Source organism: Oratosquilla oratoria, chromosome 14 (assembly GCF_046742065.1).
Source record: "Oratosquilla oratoria isolate Oo_2021 chromosome 14, ASM4674206v1, whole genome shotgun sequence".
Classification (NCBI taxonomy): Eukaryota; Metazoa; Arthropoda; class Malacostraca; order Stomatopoda; family Squillidae; genus Oratosquilla; species Oratosquilla oratoria.
The window spans coordinates 24,473,815-24,487,139 of record NC_134790.1 but is presented as its reverse complement, the minus strand read 5'-3'; the positions used below and the strand labels follow the sequence as shown (position 1 = coordinate 24,487,139).

At 43.7% G+C, this 13,325-nt stretch overlaps 1 protein-coding gene across 1 annotated transcript; it reads left to right on the top strand.

The window, feature by feature from the left end:
- Positions 1-832: 832 nt before the first annotated feature.
- LOC143032531 (uncharacterized) lies at positions 833-12,620 on the top strand. The gene is made up of 12 exons (XM_076197398.1): positions 833-1,154; positions 2,198-2,467; positions 2,801-2,966; positions 3,599-3,682; positions 4,917-5,056; positions 5,171-5,307; positions 6,258-6,412; positions 7,893-7,971; positions 8,262-8,424; positions 8,831-8,999; positions 9,123-9,179; positions 12,062-12,620. Exons 1-12 carry the CDS (start codon positions 969-971, stop codon positions 12,232-12,234), a joined length of 1,779 nt encoding a protein of 592 aa, XP_076053513.1. The 5' UTR covers positions 833-968; the 3' UTR covers positions 12,235-12,620.
- Positions 12,621-13,325: the final 705 nt, after the last annotated feature.

The window sequence follows — 13,325 nt, the reverse complement described above, 5'->3', positions numbered from 1 at the left end:
TGCAACTACAGGCCAATCAGTTTGACATCAGTTATAGGTAAAATGCTTGAATCAATAATAGTTGATAGATTTTGAGATCACAGTGAGAGACATAATTTGATTCATGACTCACAGCATGGTCTCTCCAAGGTACGTCATGTGTGACTAATCTTCTATCTTTTTACACTAAAGTATATAAGGCGTCAGATAACAATTATAGTTGCGATGTTATATACCTTGGATGTAGCAAAGCGTTCGATAAAGTGCCCCACCAGAAACTAATAAATGAAATCAAAGCCCATGGCATAGGAGGAAAATTGTTAGAATGGATTTGAGCTTGGATCAGTGACGGAAAACAGCGGGTCACCATAAATGGTGTAAAGTCCAAATGGGGGAGTGTTTCTAGTGGAGTTCCCCGGGGTTTGGTTTTGGGTCCCTTATTGATCATTATGTACATAAACGACTTGGACAATTGGATTAATAGTGATGTTAGTTAGATTGCGAACGACACCAAAATAGGGCACCTGATAAGGTCAGGAGACAACGCCGAGATTCTGCAGGATGGTCTTAACAAATTACTCACATGGTCAGTGAAATGGCAAATGGACTTCAATATCTCAAAGTGCAGCGTATTAAACGTTGGGTTACGCAACCCCGAAAACCTAACTTAACCTAACCTAACTTACCCTAACCTAGTAAGTGTGTTCCTCATCAAGGACTCTCCACCCAAAAGGATCCTTCCTTCCCAAGTAATGCGACTCAAATCTCTTGTTACTAAAGATCCCGTCCCGCATTCTTCTCCGTAGGGGTTGACCACTTTGCGAGCGCTGGTGGCTGCATCCGTCGCCTTAGCAGCAGCAGGGGCGGCATCTCCCGCTGGAGGACACTCCGTCTACGTCACGATACCTCCTCCTCCTCCTTCGTCTCCCTCCTCCTCCTCCTCCTCCTCCTCCTCGACTTTAGCAAACAATGCCCGCTCCGGATCCGTGATGTCATCGACTTCGACGACGACGAAGATGACGACAGAGGAGGAGGAGGAGGACGACGAGAAGACTTCGGTCACGACTGTCGAGGCTGAAGAAGAGGAGGAGCAGAGGACGCTGAGGCCCGGAAATCTGGAAGTTCGGGAGGAAGGGAGGTCGGCTCTTCTGCGAAACGTGCCCAAGGGAGCCCAGGTCAGTTCTGATAGAGAGGATTACGCTTCTCTCTCTCTTTCTCTCTGTCTCTCTCTCTCTCTCTCTCTCTCTCTCTCTCTCTCTCTATCTATCTATCTATCTATCTATCTATCTATCTATCTATCTATCTATCTATCTATCTATCTCTCCATCTCTCTATCTCTTTCTCTCTCTCTCTCTCTCTCTCTCTCTCTCTCTCTTTCTCTCTATCTATCTACCCATCTATCTATCTATCTATCTATCTATCTATCTATCTATCTATCTATCTATCTATCTATCTATCTATCTATCTATCTATCTATATATCTATCTATCAAACTATATCTGTCTGTCTCTGTCTATCTTTGTGTTTCGTACATAATCTTAAACCTTATGACACACGTGCACATACACGTACACACACTACACACACACAGGTATGCACGCACACACACACACACACACACACACACACACACACACACACACACACACACACACACACACACACACACACACACACACACACACACACACACACACACACACACACACACACTCACACACCCACACACACACACACACGCTGTGGTTAGAGCTCTGGCCTGCACACTACGGACACACCTCGCCCCACACACAGTATCGCACACACTCCACACACACACAAGGTCACACACACACACACACACACGAGCTCTGAGCGCGCGCGCGCGCGCACACACACACACACTGTCGATCACGAGTCCAGCACGTGATCCAAACACACACACACACACACACACACACACACACACACACACACACACACACACACACACACACACACACACACACACACACACACACACACACACACACACACACACACACACACACACACACACACACACACACACACACATACACACATATACACACACACACATACTTTTCACTCGATGACATTTGAAATCATTACCACTCAACTACCTTAGTTTTTTAAGATGCGTCCAATTTAAGTAATACTAAGTTTTCCGATTCCGCGAGGACTTTCTCTCTCACCACAACGATGACCTCTCCGTCAGGTGGTATTCCTGGCGGACGACTTCGACGCGGCATCCCGTATACCGACGCTCCTGTCGGGTCTCAACGGCGGGAGAGACCTCTTCCCGATGTCCCGAGACCGCGGGCGCTCGAGTACCCTCGTCAGACAGGTCCCTCGAGATCCCGGGACCCAGGGCCGTCCCGAGAGGACCTCGGTCTTTCCTGACGACATGGGAGTAAGCTCCTCCACGGAGGGAATGAAGGCAGAGAGTCTGGACGTCATGGATCCTTCAGAAAGGCGCGACCACAGGGTAAGTTCGTTTTTACCGCCTGGGATCGGACTGGTTCTTGTAGGGCATCGGTTCTCATCCCGCCTTTCGTCACGCATCCGACACTTATGATATCCTGTTCTTCAGTCTCCTGGAGAAGACTACTTCAATACTAAATTTAATCTCTATGCATCCACTATTTTTAATGTTTGTGGCTCCACTTGGGCAAGTCCGTGGTCCTTTAGTGAACTCACGGAACCCAAAGGGGAGAACCACTATATTAGGTTAAGACTCTTGCAAAAATGTCCCCCGGAGACTCACTTCCCTTTCTATTGACCCCCGCTCTTTATCTCGAACGTTCGGGTGCATCCACAGACCCCTGGTCACCGTTACACGGGGAACCGGTATCGCCCGCGCCCTGGCTCTCCGCACGGGGGAGGAACCACCTTCATCAACAAGGGGGACATCTACACCAACAACATCTACTCGGGGCGACCCGGATCTATACGACCGCCCTTCAGGAACATGACCAGAGTGACTCGTGAGTAAAAGAAGAAGGCGTCCGGTTGTGTCTTAGTTTGTTGATTTTCATATTATTCAGTTTACTCTTCTATTTAAATTCTAGAGTGAAAAATGTAGAGGTGAGGCGGAGAGAGGGTATGGAAAGAGGGGTGGCATATAGGGCTGATCAGGTAATACTGGAATGAACATATGGAGAGAATGAGCGAAGAAAGGGTAGCAAAACGAACATGGAAGGCGGAGGTGCATGGAATCAATTTGAGGCGAGAGAGCTGGCAGGTAGGGCTGACAAAATAATATTAGGATGGTTTGGGCATATGGAAAGAATGAGTGAAGAAATAGAAGACAGAGGTGAATGGAGCCGATGTAAGGGAAAAATGAGAAGGAGGTGGATGTGCGGGTAGGGTTTCATGGTTGATATGAGTATTACAGAAGATGTGAGTATTTGAAATTGTTCACTACTGTTTTCAAAATTACAAAGAATTCCCACGAATAAAAAGAGGAACAGAGAACTAAATGCAAAATATAAAAAATAATCTAAAGACCTGGCATAACTAAGCCACAGACTCCAACTTCAAAAAAGGTAGTATCGGAGTACGAGATTGAATAGAGGAAGACGAAGGGGTTACTGAATCCAGACGTTTTTCGTTCCAGACATCGAAGCTGAATGCAACGACGACTACATGAGAATCCATGTCCGCTTCAATGGTTCCTTCGAAGGGCTCGTCTATTCTGCAGGTACGCTGTCAACACCGCCGTTGTCTCCCCAAAAGGGAAAGGCAGGTCTCTTTCAGAATTCACCCTGACCCTAGGTTGTCCTTCAAAATAATCTCATGGGTCACCGTCTCCGTTCTTCTTCTATATCGATCTTGATATCCCTCTAGGACGTGTCCACACTTAATGTATATATCACCAACATGTCACAAACATGATGGGGCCTCGATCTAGTGCTGCAAGATCCTCAGGAATCGGACCCTGATTGTCTGAGTTTATTGTGTTGGAGGTCACGTCCGCACTTACTATATGTCGCCAACATGTTTCAACATGTCACATGCTGGAAACACGCGTGTGGACGGGACCTTATCAGAATTCTTCCTGTTTTATTCGTCGTCCTTCTTTTGCAGCCAGGGTCGTCCTTCCTTTGGCTTCTCAATCTCATGCTGTTCCTCGTTCGACCATCTCTCGACCATGCCAAGCTGACCTCTTTCCAGTCTCTGGTATTAACAAAGACTTTCTGTGACTGTCTCAGTGTTTTTGCAACATAATAATTTCCCTTACTTTCTCCATGCTCTTTCCTTGTCCATCCTATCCCGAAACTCTCCTTAAAAATATAAAACATTGCGATCTTTCACGTCTTTCTCTACCCTTTCCTCTTTATCATTGTCTAATCATCCGTTACTGATCTTTTCCTTCTGATGTCTTCAGTGAATCCAGAGTGAAGGAAGAGGTTGTCGTCTTCTTCCGTCTTCTTCTGGTTTTCCAATCTCTTGTCTCTTTCTTCCCCTCAAAAACTCTTCTTCCTATCCCCATTCAAGACTTCTCCTTGAGTCTTCCTCCTCTTCATCCTCCCTTCTTCCTTTTCCACTTTGTTTACTTTCCTGCACTACCTTTCTCTCTTCCTCTCATTCTTTTTTTTTCTACTTTCTTGAATCCCCTTCCTCTCCTACCCTTCCCTACCTCTTTTCAAGTCCCTTTTCTTTTTCACCAAGTCTTCCTCTTCCACCTCCTCCTCATCTTCCCCTTCCTACTCTTCCTACTCCTACTCCTCCTCATCTTCCACCTCCTCCTCATCTTCCTCTTCCTACTCCTCCTCCTCCTCTTCCTCCTCCTCCTCCTCTTCCACCTAATCCTCATCTTCCTATTCCTACTCCTACTCCTCCTCCTGTTCCTTCTCGTCCTTCACGAACTCTGCTTCCTTTGTCCCCGAACTGGAGACGATTCTTGACTCTACATTCTGCTTCCACCTCTTCAGGTTACTCGTATGACGGCGACTGCATCTACGTGAACGGGTCGGGGCGGTACACCTATGATTTCTTCATTCAGCTCAACCGTTGCGGGACCCTCGGAGGCAACGAGAAGGGCAAGGAGGACATAAGGGGCAGGACGCCCATGGTGAGTATGACGGTTCTCGATCTCTTTCGCGCAGTATCGTCTGCAAATATAGAAACGCTAATTTTTTTTTTTTCTCGGAGAAATACTAATGTCCGTTCATCATCCCTCCTGCAGAAGAATATGATGTGGAACACGCTGACTGTGCAGTACAACCCTCTGATCGAGGAGGAGTGGGATGAGCACTTCAAGGTGACCTGTGAGTACGGATACGACTTCTGGAAGACCGTCACCTTCCCCTTTCTGGACGTCGAGTGAGTCTAGGCTAGAGGACCTTCTTTACGGAGACTAGGGCGAAGGGAGGGAATAGGGTTGTGGTATCTGCCTCGAGTCAAGGGGAAGGTTCTGCCTTACATTGCAGTACCTATATCTCTTTACAGTTGATGAAAATAGTTTCTGTTAAACTCTTAAACACGCTGGGGGGTATCTTAAGGGCAGATCTATGGGAAAAATCAGGGATAAACACCATTTGAGGACGAAGCCTTTATTGGTGCGACTTTTCGCTTATTACAGCTATTTGAAGTTCAGAGTCGCAATACACATGACTGAGACCAAATAAAATGATCGAGGGGAACTGGGAAAGGTAATCAGAGTCAAGAAAAGGTTGAGAAGATTGATCAATTGTCTTGGTGCAGGAAAGGAGACTGATCAATTGTCTGGGTGCAGGAAAGGTTAAGGAGAAAATGGATCACTTGGCTGGGTTATTCAATCTCAATCATGTGTATCGCGACTATGTATTTGAAAAAGCTGTAATAAGCGAAACGTCTCACCAATAAAGGCTCCGTCCTCAAAAATATCTCACCAATAAAGGCTCCGTCCTCACATTTGGTGTTTATGTCGATACACTTGTCGGCAACTGCCATTTTCATACAAAATCCAGGAAAATGAATTAAGAAGAGGCCTCATGCCAGAATATGTTATTTGTCATGGGAGACTCTTGATCCAAACCGTGCAATTCCGGTATGGTGGCCCACATAGATGGTGTAGGTGCAGTTTTATCGTTTTTTTTTTTTTATACTGCAAAATACTCTGAAGATTTTCCCCTTTCTCTAGTGACAGTCACCTGACTTAGGACTGAACGAGCGTTTTGATCTATCGAGATCAAGTAATATCCCAAGTTTGCTCCCTACCTGAGCGGAAGAGGCATTCACAGTTAACACGCAGAGGCTCAGCGTGTCCACACTCACTCTTTGTTCCCTTCCAGGGTCAAGACTGGAAACCCCGTCGTCTTCACCCTGACCCCGCCAGAGTGCCACATGGAGATCCGCTACGGCTATGGCACCTCTGGCACTCGTGTCACGGGGCCTGTCAGGGTCGGCGACCCCCTGACGCTCGTCATCTACATGCGATCTGAGTTCGGTAAGGACCATGCGACTTCGATTGCGACATAGACACAGGGGCATACGGTTACTAACTTGTCATCGACATGCGATTTGATTTCGGTAAGAATCATAAGTAGAAAAGAACATAAGAATGAAGGAGACTGCAAGAGACCATAAGGCCTACACTAGGCGCTTCCATGTTCAGTACCATCTGTCATACCTATCCATAGAGTTAAAGAATCTACATGCGATCAGAGTTGGGTAAGAATCACTCCACTTCGGTTGTGATACGGACCCAAGGGCATGCCCAGATATACAACACGGGTTCATGGTGTACTGATTAGCGTCACAGGCTGCCACGCTTCAAGACCGAGTTCGCACCGTTTTCAGGACGTGAAGGTTTCACTAATACTGCAAGACGCTTATGTCCCCCCCCCCCTTGATTAAGGGGATGGGTGTGTCATATATGTAAGGTCACAGCAGTACCCATAGATCAGGCTGCATGAGCTCTGAGCTCTCATCCAGTGAGGTAATAGTTGTCGACCACGAGTCCAGCACGTGGTCCAAGAGGATGGTCAAACACAACCATATACACACGTGCGCGCGCACGCACATACACACACACACACACACACACACACACACACACACACACACACACACACACACACACACACACACACACACACACACACACACACACACACACACCGACACGGTGGCATAGTTGGTAGAGCGCTGAACTGGGAAGCAGAAATGCTCCCAGCACCCAGTTCGAATCCTGCCCAGGGCCGAAATTATTTCGGTATCACTGTGCCTCGGGTCGTACTCTGACTCTCGTGGGCGGGGAGTTAGGGTTGTGTGTGTGTGCAAGGTCATAGCATTACCCATAGATCGGACCTACGAGCTCTGAGCTCTCTTCCTGGAGGGAAATAGCTGTCGATCACGAGTCCAACACGTGATCCAAAGACCAAGTGAATACACACACGCACACACACACACACACACACACACACCACACACACACACACACACACACACACACACACACACACACACACACACACACACACACACACACACACACACACACACACACACACACACACACACACACACACACACACACACACACACACACGCACGCACACACACACGAGAGGTATAATTAGGTCCCATTCAAGTACTCCAAAGGATGAGAAGTTGGGGAGGAAGCGTGTATGGCTGCTATGCTCCAGTAACATGAGGTGGTCAAGGTTAGTAATGTTTCTTTGTGCAATTATTTCACGGAGAAATATTTGCCCCATTTAAGAATCAGATATGGGTGGTGAAGAGCCCACTTGTGCTCGAGGGGACACCACTGAGATAAGTCAAATATCTTGTCAGCAGTTATAAGATAAAAGAATCAGCCGCCAGTTCACCTTGTGGTAATAATGGGAGAGGGGTTGGAGGTAGGCATTTGCTAAGACGTCAGATCTTTGGTAAGTTAGTGACGTGTGTACTTTCTTTTCTGTCAGATGGTTTCGATATGGTTGTGAGTGACTGCATCGCCCACAATGGAGGAAACAAGAAAATTGCGCTCATCGACCATTTCGGGTAAGTCTGAAACTTCTCTATAACGAAACTTCTGTATCTTAAAACACTTTATTCAAAAGGTGAATAAATGAACAAGGAAGATCTAGCAACAGATACTAGCCATCTCTTCAATCTTATAAAAAAGTGCGCTGCGCGACTCTGGTCTTTGGAGGTGTCACGGAGGTCCCTTACAGTAGTAACAACATAGACCTTTAGCAATTATTTCCCTCAAGGTCTTAATAACCTCTATCAATCATCCTGATCGACATTATAGTTTATAATCTCCCCCTTTTTTTTTTAATGAACTATAGGTGTCCTGTCGATGAGAAACTGATCAGCCACTTCGAGGGCACGCTGTCGAGCGAGGGCATCTACGAGACACAGGTCTACGCCTTCATGAAGACCTTCCGTTTCACAGGTTCCCCCGCCCTCTACATCGAGTGCGATGTCAGAATGTGCCACGGAGACTGTCCCGTGAGTAGCGTCTCCGTATGGGTTGTGTCTTCAGGGTTCAGTAGGGTCAAATACTTACATGAGATTGTGGGTTGCTCGTAGCGAGAAGTCAGGAGTGGAGGCTGTTCGAAGTTGTGTAACAGCGTAGAATTCGTAGTAAGGGGAGAATACATTAGATTATCATAGTTTGAAAGTCCTTCGTCAGGAGGCATCGTCCTTGGTACCTCTGATGTTGGAAGGTCGTGACGTTAAATCGAATCACGTACCAGTGATTGTAAGTGTTTGTTAGTTCAACCCTCAGTGTTTAACTAGTACTTTAAACCATGTCTTTATTCCTTTTGGGATCTGGGATCTGTTCAATGTTTGGGTGAGGTTTTGATTTTAAATTGAATCAAAGGAACTAATCTCTTTTGGTGTCTTTCGTCAGAGTCAAGCATGTCACTGGCGTCAGGGCAAGAGAGAGCGACGAAGTCTGGGCGAGGAGAGTGGCCATTCGAAGACTCCATCGATCACGCCCAACATCTCGGAGAGTCTGAATCTCTTCCAAGCTCTTCAAGTCGTCCGGGACGACCAGGCCCCTTCAGGAGGACCGCTGCGTGAGTCTTCGAAACCGTTTCTTTTAGTATGACAGAAATGAATATACCTTTTTTTATTTCTATATTTCTAATTTCTGTTAATAGAACTCCAAAATGTGTTTGACGCCTTTTCGTTCTTCACAGGTACGAAGGACGAAAACAGAGTTTGTCTCAAAAGCGGCACTTTCTCAGTCGTAGCAGGTAAATAAACTCGTTTCTCAATTTTTTTTTCTTGGTATGAGAAAGAAAGGAGCACAAGGTAGATTGCGCGCAGAAAGTGTTATTGCCTCAAAAAGTGGCACCTCTTCTTAAGGGCCATAATTTTTTTTAAAGTTGATCTACATTCAGTTTGAAGGAATGAAACCTGAAAGAAAAAACGTAAAACATAAACAGGAAGCCTGCTCAAGATTTGTTTAGTAGATTTGATAAGCATGGTGAGCTGAGAAATCACAAGAATCCATGAGAAGTGTCGATATGACGTCATGCCGCTGCCAACTTTGATAAATATGTCGATTGCTGTGAACGCAGGTATTGATTTGAGTTTAGCAAAAAGTTATATTCTTTGTCGTAGTAATGATCTCGACAGAACAGAAAAAAAACTGATATATATGGATGCGATAGAAATGTAAATTTAAAGATATTTTGAAACTATAGATAGTTTTGTCAGATGTAGTACTGAAAAATTCTGTGAAAGGTGAAAAATAAACAAAGTAAAGATTTGTAAAGATTTGTGCCACGCAGTTGATAGAAAGAGACATTCATAAAAAAAGTCAGAAATATACAGAAAAGAAGACACAGACAGGCTGGTAGATCGAAAGACAGAAAGACAAAGGCATAATAACAAATGGTCGGATGATATTCTATGTTTCTTGTGGTGGATCTCATCTCCATGTCGTCTTAACTTGATCGCTGTGACGTCAGTTTGGCATCACATTTGTTACGTCACTATGCCGCATGACCCCGCCCTTCATTCTCTTCCTTTTGTGCGGGAAAGGGTTTCCCAACAGTCGTTCCCCGAAAGGAGAAATAAGAAACCTCAAAGCAGGAGAATCGAGATCTTCTTCAAGAAATCTTCTCTCAATCGACCGCGAGAATCCTGGCAAGGTCTCCACTTGAATGGCGATCGCGGAAAAACGGACCCAGAGGAGTCGAATGGCGAAATCGAGGAACTGATACCTGGAGAACCATACTGAGGAGGTGTATTACCTTTCATAGCCTTTCAAGTTGTGGAGTTCGGAGCCACGTGTGCTTTTAGTGTCATCGCTAGGTCTCTCTAGATTAGAATACATGCATTCGGATATGTATGATGCACCGATATAGTAAATATATAAATTTATAAGGAAATGAATGAATGAATGAATGAATGAATGAATGAATGAATGAATGAATGAATGAATGAATGAATGAATGAATGAATGAATGAATGAATGAATGAATGAATGAATGAATGAATGAATAGATAAAAAGTAGATAGATGAATAAGTAAATAAATAGGGAAATAAATAAATAGATAAATGGATAGATAGATAAACAAGCATATACATAGATGAATAAATAAATAAGTAGGTAAATAGAATAAATAGATGAATAACTAAATAAACAGATAGATAAATAGATAAATGAATTAGTAAAACTATTGAATGAATAAATAGATCAATAAATATGTAAATAAATAAATAAACAAGTAGATAGATAATCATATAAATAAGTATATACATAGATGAATAAATAAATACATAAATGAATAAATAGATACATGTATGAATAAATAAATAGATAAACAAATAAATGAATAGGCAAATAAACCAATAAATAAGCAAATACAAAATAGAAAAAATATATATATATATCCCAGTTCAGATCTTCTTAGCCACTTCATTGCCGGATGTCCTCTTCGAGAAATTTGTTCAGAGTAACACCAAGTAATTTTCTTCACTTTTGAGGGACCATCGGGCACTGCTGTAAAGGGACAAGGATAATCTCGGTTAATTCATAACTGCTCTATGTAGTCTTTAATGGCTTTGTTTTAGCGACTGCCTGAAGACAAAGGAAGAGCATACTGACGAGACCTTTTGGTCTATAATTAGGTCAGATGCTAAGAATAGATCAGTGGATCTCAACCTTGGGGCTATGGCAAGAATTTAGGGTGGAGGGACAAGGCCTGCTGTTATAAATTATACATTTCTGTATAGTGTGAGGAATTTGAATAATGTTAATAATAATGAAATCATCACTCCGTCCTGGCAGAAAAAAATCTATCAAACAAGATAATTATGATGATCAACTTTGTAATAAAGCGAATGGTTTCTCTTTATCAATATTCTATTACTATTATTTTTATAATTTATTCTGTTTTGGTGGAGTGGGATTTGGGAGAAAACACCTACGCGACTTAATTGATTTTTTTTTTTTTTTTTTTTTTTTTAATAGAAACTACTTAGGTTACGATCTTTTATTTTTCGAATCTCCAGATGTCAAATCACCTTTGCGCCATATGTTTAGAAGCTGATTGGCGAACTAAGAGAAGTTAAACCTAAAATGCGAATATTGAACACATTTTTGAATTGTCCTTTGGGAAGTCCAGAACGCGAAGTCGTCTTCCAGCTTTTCAAATTCACAATATTTGACGAGGATCTTAACTGTGGAACCAGGGTTTCAAAGGCTAAGAACCGCTGGATTATGGAGTTTGCTGGACTTTGAAGGCTTTCACAGAATACCCTTTGGACACCTGTCGTCGGACAATTTCATTCAACTAAGCGAAATCAGGGAAGAAAAGGATGGGGTTACGGTCTATTTTTCTCTATATTATTTGTTCATTTACCTGTTTGCCTATCTATCTAGTTAGTTATCTATATATTTCTTTGTATATTCAATCTATTAGTTAATAAAATTTATTTACTTATTTATTCATCATTATTCATTTGTTTTATTTATTCATTTATTTACTTATTTACCTGTTCTTGTATTTACTTATGCCTATATTATTTGTTGATCTATTTATTCATCAATTTATCTATTCATTTATTCATTTATTTGTTTAAATTTTATCTATTTATTTATTTATTTGTTTATTCTTTTTTTAGGTGCCGTGGCAGTAATCATAGGCACATTGACGGTCTCCTGCCTAACCCTTTGCTTCCGGATACGACGTCTCCGGAAGGCTGAAGATAGCCTGACGGACCCGGCCCGGAGTTCCGGTCTTACCACACACTTCCGGACTGAATACATTCCCCCAACGAACCGGCGGCTCGAGTAGGACTCTCCTCCCGGATGGCGTATCTCTGTGAAACGACCTCGCCCGAGAGTCTTCCTCCAGCCCCCATAGGGTCTCGATCTCACCTCAGGGTCACGAAGTCTCTTCGAGTCCCTCTCCGGGCATTGTCACAGTGTATCTACTTCATACGTTGTGTTCGTTCGTTCTCTGTGGTCGCGTTGATGTGCGCATGTCTCCTGTGATTGGTCGCCGTGAGGTGTGGATTCATAGGAGACTCACACAGGTCCTCTCCTCCCTCCTGTGACGTCATGATATACAGGAACCCATACAGGCCAAATTCTCCTCCCCGTGACATAGACAAAGGGGGCGTAGCCTAAAACGCGCCTGGGGGTATGAACACACTGTTGAGTACATCCACTGTGGGCATTATCTCCAAACAGTACTTAATAGAAATGAGGTCCTTTTAATCCCTTCGCTGCGGAGATAGGGAAGAGGAGGGGAGGGGAGGGGGAAAGGGAGGATGGCTTCTCTGTTGAATAAAATCATTTGGCAGCAGCAAAAGGATTAAACAGGATCTCTCAATAAACGAGGCGGTGGTAATTTCGTACAAATAGATCACTAGATGCCGCCCTAGTTCCTAGTTTTAGCTGTACAGTAATTTGTCTAGTACTGTTCTTGAGTAACCAAGTTCTAGAAAAGCAAAAATACAAAGTGGCCAAGAAAGCATTCTTAGCAGTTGCCTTATGGTCCACGAAGACTCTTTTTAGAAGACTCGAAAATCTAGGATCTTAGATAGACACATAGGCATCATTGACTTTGCTACCGACGGGTAAATGAATATTGGAACCAGGGGTAGGAACTAGTAAGATAAGATAAATTATCCAACGGAATTCTAGATCTAGTTCATGGTTAGTTCGTAGGTCTATCAAAAGAAACACCAGATGAGAACGGAGCTTTCATCAAGTGCATGATGTACTTGATAAAGATGTAACAAACGTAACGGGGTACTGATGAAGACTCTGTCCTCTTATGGTGTTCCTTTTGATAGACTCATCGGCAGCTGCCAATTGCATACATAGTTCTTAGGTATCCAGGGTATTTGATGGATTGGATGTCACTCCGTCCATTGTTAC

Excerpts from the sequence above, each read along its gene's own strand:
- LOC143032531 (XM_076197398.1), top strand. The coding sequence starts at position 969 with ATGTCATCGACTTCGACGACGACGAAGATGACGACAGAGGAGGAGGAG. Across the intron at positions 2,468-2,800 it reads CAGAAAGGCGCGACCACAGG|ACCCCTGGTCACCGTTACAC; the intron begins GTAAGTTCGTTT and ends GTGCATCCACAG. Across the intron at positions 6,413-7,892 it reads CTACATGCGATCTGAGTTCG|ATGGTTTCGATATGGTTGTG; the intron begins GTAAGGACCATG and ends CTTTTCTGTCAG.